General features: G+C 34.6%; 1 protein-coding gene across 6 annotated transcripts in view; it reads left to right on the forward strand.

The window, feature by feature from the left end:
* The first annotated feature begins 352 nt into the window (after positions 1-352).
* tox (thymocyte selection-associated high mobility group box) overlaps positions 353-7,943 on the forward strand; it is a 115,768-nt gene continuing 108,177 nt past the window's right edge. For 2 of the 6 annotated variants that reach the window (XM_088918793.1, XM_088918797.1), the window contains exon 1: positions 463-991. In XM_088918793.1, the coding sequence (XP_088774919.1) occupies positions 890-991 (102 nt within the window). In that variant the 5' untranslated portion in view covers positions 463-889. Of the gene's footprint in view, positions 992-7,943 lie in introns of all 6 variants that reach the window. The other 4 variants (XM_088918795.1, XM_088918799.1, XM_088918798.1 and 1 more) reach the window with 3 other exon arrangements.

Genomic DNA, 7,943 nt, shown 5'->3' on the forward strand with positions numbered 1-7,943 from the left:
CTATTAAGGTACCGCAACATATCACAACCCTTTAACACAAAAATGTATATCAATAGAATTTTTCAATTAAAATAAAATGGTTTTTACCATTTCACCTGCTGTAAATTCTCACTGTTTTTTTACATATCTGGACACCCAATACTATTCAAATTACTACCAACTGCAGGACTGCACTTGTCCCACAAAAGAATGAAAAACAAAATCTACGGCTCAAGAAAGTAAGATTTTCTACAACTGTATACACTATATGTCGATCAATGCGGAAGAATCAAGTGGAACAAGGACTGACTTTATTCCAGTTAAAGTAATAGATTTTCTTAATATCTCATAACTTGCGAAGCAGCAAAAGAAAGCCCAGTTCAAGGACTGTGAATAGAAGCGATTTGGTATTCGCTCTCTTTGTGGCGCCCCCTGTACACCGCTGAGGGGTATAAGCGCTTTAGCTCATGTTCTGTCGTGCGAGTCTTTTGTGTGAAATGTTGGAGGCTAAGAGCAAACAGAGCCCTGCTTCACTAAATGCGTTGGGAAGCCATTCCGACAGGATCCTCTGATTTGTTTTTTTCCGTAAAAAAATAAACAGAAAAAATAAACTTGCATAAAAATAAGCTAACGTCGTTCAATGAGGAAATAAACAGTAGTTTCCAGGTAGATTTTGTATTAATTCGCTTTTGAGAACGCTTGCGAGACTGGTTCATTTTTGGAGAGTTTTTCGCAAACCGCAAACGGATGTGAGGCAGAGAAGGTGTTCCTCTCTACTGTATTTCAGTACTACGAGCGCTACTAATACCCATTACTAAGTCACATACATCTTGCTCTTTTTTACTCTTAATCCTTGTGTACACGAAAACAAGAACCCGAAATACAGGAGTTGATTGATGTTTCTACTGAGATGGACGTGAGATTTTATCCTCCACCAGCACAGCCTGCATCAGCTACAGATCCTTCCTGCTTGGGACCCTCGCATTGCCTGGACCCTTACTATTGCAATAAGGTGATACTCGTTTGTTTTACTGTTCTGATTTGTTTATTTATTTGAAGTTTATGGACCGCGTCGGTGCTGTAATAAGGTTTTTAAAAAACTTTTCCCAGCGTTAATACAAATAATAATAATAAAAAAATGACTATTGCCAGCATAACTCTTTAACGTTAGTGAGTGTCAAACTGCGTGTTAAATGAAAAAAAAAGTAAAATTGATTACAGTCTCAGCCAATTGGATGGCAGCCGAGAGAGAAAAGTAAGCATGCACTTTAATTATTACAGTGTCCAGATGTGTTTAGGTGATGTATCCGTTCCTGAACCAATAATCTGTAACAGACTTTATACGGCAGGAGCGTGCAGCACATAGCTTCTGCGTTCTGTATTGTTGGTGGTGCCGCTTTTCGGACAATAAAAAAAACGAATGACTTTAGATAGAATTCTTGCATTATGCGTGACAGCAAGATTATGTTTTGTTGTGGGTATTCCCGTTGTAGATTGTACAATGTGGCTTTCCCCCAGGAGCTCTGTCATACCAAGCAATGCTTGTTACTTTTATTGATAAAAAATGTTACAGTGGCAGCAAACCACAACGGGATCGACAAAGATTTCACATCATTCGAGGGCAGACGGATCCGTTGCTGTTTCTCCAGACAGTCTATCCGATACAATTAACTCGCATCGAAGATAAAATATGAGAAGAAACCCGAAAATGGGAAGATTTTACATTACTCAATTAAGTTCAATAACCATATTAACAATAAAGGAGCATTTTAGTCCTTTTGATAATAATTGTCCTTCGTTCATTTTTCATAATATAAAGTTCACCATTTTGGACTTAAATTAGAGTTTATGTTGTCATCTTTTTCAGTGACGGACTAGTGTATTTTTATATATTTTTTATGTGTTTGAGATGTTGAAGTGTCTCACTGTACCCATTTTTCCTGGGGAATAGGGGTCATCTTCTTGTCTTCATGCTGTAGGACAGTCGTGCTTTACAGTATTTTAAACGAACGCACACTGAATACGCTAAGGAATTATAATACAGTAGATGGGTATCAAAATATAAAGTATTGAAACTTGTGAACTGAGTATTAGTGTGGCTGCTGTAGTTTACATGACGTTATGTGATCGGATCCAATTTCGAATTAAAGATTAAAAATCCTCGCACCTGATAAAGCCATTGGAGACTTCGACACTATTTTGTTCTTAGACAAGTTTTAGCAATACACTGTGAAATGGCATGCATTGCCTCTAAGGTATTGTACGTACAGTATGCGTCCCTGGCAGTGTTACAGCTACTGTAATATAGAGTTAAACATGTTTATCTCGTCAGCCAAGTGCTAGTACTACTAGTGTTGTTTTCAAATCAGTAGTGTGGGGATCGTTTACAGTACGTATACTTGCAACAGTTTTTATGTTTAAGCCTTGCCTGTACTCTCCCAGTATGTGTTTAACTAAACAAAATCCAGGAAATACTGTCATGATGTGCCTTTATGTGCTACTAATGGAACTGTGTTTTAAATGTAGGTGCATTCATTAAACGCTGATCTACTGCATTCACATGTCGTGGTCGTATGTACTGTACTCATTCTTATTTTGTATGCAATATGTGAGACCTCAACACGACAAAGAGGTGTGTGATTTTAAGTGGAAACAAACCCTCTATGTAAAGATTTTATTATTTTATTAATTAATATAAAATGTCTAGAAGGTCAGTTTATTAAGAGGGCAGTGTTTGTATGGTTTCCAGAGTGTGATAGTGAGGCTTCATGGGCTTTGTGATATTCGTGCTTAGGACTTCGCGCTGAGACCACTATCTTATGAGAAAGAAAATTGAGGCTGGAGTGCAAATGAGGGTGATTGTGGCAACTGTGCGAGGCATCTCTTATACAAACAGACCGAGATTGATGGTGTGCTACTCGATACGGGTCAGGCTTTCATAGCTGCATATATTAAATGTAAGATTTCCCCGAGAAAGACTTTGAAGAAAAAAACAGTTTTGTAATGTAGTTTTATAGCGCATAGACTTGATTTAGTTGTTAAAATGTGCTCTCTTGTACATATGTACTGACTTCAGTCAAGAAAAAATGTTGATGGTATGGTGAACTGTAAGTATGTTCATGAATAGGTTTAATCCAGTATATTTTTGGAATATTCCGTAATAAGGTGACTGTTAACTCACTTTGTGGGGATCATAGGTCAGTTGTGCATTTTAGGCAACAATTACAGAAAATATATAATTCACCAAACAAATAGTTACCTATTGTAGATGAATGATATTAAATTTAATAAAACATTTTAAAAGAACATTACTCATAATGTTCAATATAGAAAAAAATGAACATATTAATTTGCCTGAGACACAGGACTACTTTGAAGTGACAGAAAGAAAACTAATCTAGATGTGCAAATCCTCACTCGTGGGAAGACATCCAGGTACCTAAGGCAATCATTTTTCTTTGCTAACATGAAGAATAAAAATAAAAAAAAACCTAGAAAATAAATCAGTTTAAATGCTATCGTAGTATGGCTGGGAGGTATGTTAATGATTAGAGGATTTGAACATATTGTAGATAGCATTTCTAACTAGTTTTCAAAATTGTATTAATTAGCTAGTGCCTTTAGCATTTTGGACATAAATTCAATTATTGTATTAATGGACAGCTTCATTAAGTGAATTTAAAACTCTGTGTCTCAGTACTCTTCGTAGCTATAGCTCTTGTGGACTTTCGGTAAAGTTTATTTTTGCTGTTTGTACATCTTCTGGTAAAATGTAATGTCTTTTATATTTATACCATCATGTAACCATTTGTTTCTGTTTTCCATGATAGTATGAATATAATGACATATTTCCATTTAGAAGCTGAACACTTGTGTAAACATTGTTATCAAATCTGATCAGTGACATGGTTTTGAAAGCCACTCTTTCACAATAGCTGAATGACGTTATGGTTGCAGAACAGTATGTGACATTTTCACAGAGAGAAAGACATTTAAAAAATACTTACAAAACAGGTCTGAAAAATTAGAAATTGAATGAAGGTGATAATGACTATTCACATTCTGTGCCTATCTCTAGGTAGTTTAGTTAATGTTTCCATTAAGAATATTCAGTACTGTTTTCACAAATTGACTTTGGTTTTCTGAATGCTCTGCAGTAAAATATGTCCATCAGTACTTCAATAAAAGCAAAACAAAAGAAAAGAATGACAGTGTTTTCAAATCATACCTCTCATTTTGAAGTGTAACTAACATTTCCAAGAATTTCAATCTCGTTTTTCTTTGTTTTTAACCTAGGAAACCTTCTTTCACAAACTGAAACAAAACCAGAATCAATTTCACCCAGCTGTGTTGAAATGCCAAGTTTTATATCTTCACACCTTTCAAATAAAATGATAATTCCGTGGTATGTTGTGTTGGATATTTTATATGTAAATCAAATAAAGCAGAAATGTTCTGAATTGCTTCTTTCAGAACATGTTCCAATAGGTTTTGTAAAAATGCTATGGTGCTGCATTAAGAAAATTCATAGAGGCATTTTTATTGATAGCGAGGATGAAAACTTCTGGCATGTTTTAAGTGAATACAATTAAATAGAAAATTAGCTATGAAAATGAAATAAGAAATGAAATATAGGGGCAATTGTCTTTTGTCTTATGCTTATATAAGTCTTACAATGATTTTGAAAACATCAGCATTTTTACCATCTGTTCACAGAATGAGAATAAACTTTCCTATAACTGCTCTGGCAGTTAAAAGAATTGTACTTTGTGGGTAGATGACAAATGCTTAACAAAAAAATAAGTTTTTTTGCATACAACGTATCATTAGAAACTATTAATATTGCTGTGTAGTTTATAAATAAATTACTTGTAACAGATTGCATACACTCTCAGGTCTTAGGAGTATTCTGTATGTACTTCAGAATTTATAGTGAGAGTAGAAGAGAAAAGAATATTTGAAAACCTTGCTCAAGAAGTTTCAGAAAGTTTATGGTGTCCCAACTCTAATAATTTGGTGCATGACTTGGTATTAATTATTAAATAATGAAAGATGTCTCTAATCCATGATCATTCAAAGGTAAAGAAGGGGTGAATGGAAGAAGCAAAGTATGTTATTATGTTGAGATATAATGAAAAACAAACAAACAAAAAAAAACAGAATTCTCATGAATGTATTTGAAGCTCAACATTCATATTTAATATGTCTGATTCGCTGATTTACGCACTGTTTAAGCCTGCCTTGCGTTAAAGGCTTATGGTTTCAGAGGAGAAAAAGAAAACAAAAATAAAAATTCCTTCTTAATATAGAACGAGCCTGAACTCTCCGGGGAGTGGTCCACATTTGTCAGAGATGAGAGAAGCGACAGGGCACCCTTTGAGTAAAATAGAATACAGCATAGTGTTGCATAGATTCAGCCATGGTCATTAATCATACACAAAACCTGTTCACTGTGGAGGGCTAATGATTTTTTTTATGTTAATGACTTTCTGTTGGCATATAAAAACATATTCTTAATAGAGTTTCGAGGCTTTAAGTTATTAAAGCTAATGAGATAATACTTTGGTCACAGGAGCGAGCTGTTTAAGCCATACGTGCCTTTACTTTTTGTAAGCCTGCCATTGAAGTGGCTTGGGGGATCAGCAAGGTTTGATGCCAAGAATCCCCAGGGCTCTCGGGTTCAAATTATGTTCGTGATTGATATTAGGAATTCACGACTGGGCAACTTCCACTGTGTAGCCTCCAAAAGATTAAAAGGAGAAAAGAAGTGTGTCCTGAAACATAATTGATGGAGGTCATAGAAATAAAGCCTTAAGGTATGCTTAACTTAACAATAAACTATACATAACAGACAAGCGCCTTGTTTTTCTAGCTCAAATGCATATAAAATATATGACATTTGTATATATAAACACAATATATATATATATTGAAACCCTTTACAAAGTTCCACAGCATTAAAAAGTAAAGCTGCGTTAAAGTAACAGAACAATTGTGTGACATTTAAACAATAATCCTATTTAGTTAATCATCTTGTGAGCCTCCATATGTGGAACAGTTCCACATGAAACAAAACAACAGTCTGTGTGGCATTAAATTATAGGCTGATAATTAAAATATGGAATAAATAAGTACCCCACAGAAATGACTGATACATACTGTAAATGTTAGGCATTTAAATGCAAAAAACAACTTATTTTTGGTTGCCGTACTTTGTAACCACACTGTTACAGCTCTTACACATTTACACTTTCATACACTGACTTCGGTGCTTTCAACTGTAAAATATTTGAACAAGAACATGAAAAACAAAGCCGACACAGACTGATAGATGGTCATCCTGCGCTTTCGCTATTTTTGTACATCTGATGAAAAGTCTTCATTTCAGAAGAAGCACATGTTATTTATAGAAGTACAGTCATGCATTCACACAAGATTGATTTAATGTTACGCTGTCAGTAAGGTTTTTGTTATGTGGGCAAAAATTTCACCCAATCTTTTGCTCTTAACTTTTTATACAGTAATCTGTCTAAAAGAACTGCCATTTAGATGTCTTCCATTTTTCAGAGTAGATGATTTATGCATGTCTTTCAAAAGGAGTTTATTAAAATGACACCAGAGCCATCCAAATCTATGTTTGAGCAACGCTGAATAATAATACAGGAGAAAAATGATAGAATTCAAAGGTTAAAGTACTTTTGTCTTTCACCTTATTACTATGAACAGTTTTGCTTTGTTGAAAAAGTAAGAGTTCGTGGCTTTGCTCGCTCACTTACAGTGTGACACCAAGGCCAAAGTGCAAAAATGGGTGACTTTAATTTTTTATTGAGCACTTAACTTTATCATAAAGATTAATTATTTATGCAAGGTGCAGAAACAAACGTTAGTCTTAATTAAATATCCGGGAAAGAAAAAGCAGTTTTACTTCAATAATTTATCTAATTTGTTAATCTAGTTTAGGGGAATAATAAAGGGCTTGTATCTACACTCCCCTGTTGGCTATAAAAGGCTATTATGTTCATGGCAGTGGTTCAGGTACAGCTGCTGAGTGTTAATGATACATCATCACCTCCCAGATAGACACAGCAAAGGTCAGCTCAGGAGTGACCCTCTGAACACTTCAACAAGCTAATCTTCTTCCAAATTACATATTATCACCTTGGAAACCTTAGTATTGGAGGGCAATTCTTGGCAAGCAGATACCACCCACAGCAGAGTGTGTGATAAGAAGGCTGGCAGCAGCAATCATTCAGAAAACGATTTTTTAAGGAGCTGCTATGCATTGAAATGTAAGGTTTTGCCTAAATTGTGAAGCACTACCATTATTCTTTATTTTTCTGATCCACTACTGCTTCTAAGACTAAAAAGGTGGCCATCATCTGTTATATCTTTACTGCATTAAAAATGTGTTAAGACATTTAGAAATATCAGAAATTATTTTAATTATAGAAATTATTCAAACATAGACATAACTTAATAATCAAATTAACAGTCTGCATGTCTTCAAGTATTAGCTTGAGAAATTTCAGGTAAGGGTTTGAAGTTGTAAATCTTATTTCAACTTAACAAAGTATAGTAGTGCAGCTTTGAACGGGGGACAATGTAGGACAATTCATCATTTAAAACACGCTATGTATGTATGCCTACAGATTTTCGTAACTATATTGATCCAGTTAGGTAAGAGGATTACTCACTTAGGCCCCTATTTTTGGATTTGCAAAAGTGATTTATATTAATGTTACTCGTGTTTTTAGTCATTTAGATGTTTGATTTCTATATGATTGATTTTCAGACTTGGGTGTTCAGGTTTTTTTTTCACTTAACCCAGCTTTCTGTTTTAATCGCCACACGTTGAAATAGCTGTCACACCTCAATACGTGAGTTTTAAAGCATATATAAATGACTCATCTGAATCATTAAAGTATTTTTAAGTTACACTGTCTTCGTCCTGTGTGAACAATACA

This window comes from Atractosteus spatula, chromosome 6, assembly GCF_055471065.1.
Source record: "Atractosteus spatula isolate fAtrSpa1 chromosome 6, fAtrSpa1.hap1, whole genome shotgun sequence".
Classification (NCBI taxonomy): Eukaryota; Metazoa; Chordata; class Actinopteri; order Semionotiformes; family Lepisosteidae; genus Atractosteus; species Atractosteus spatula.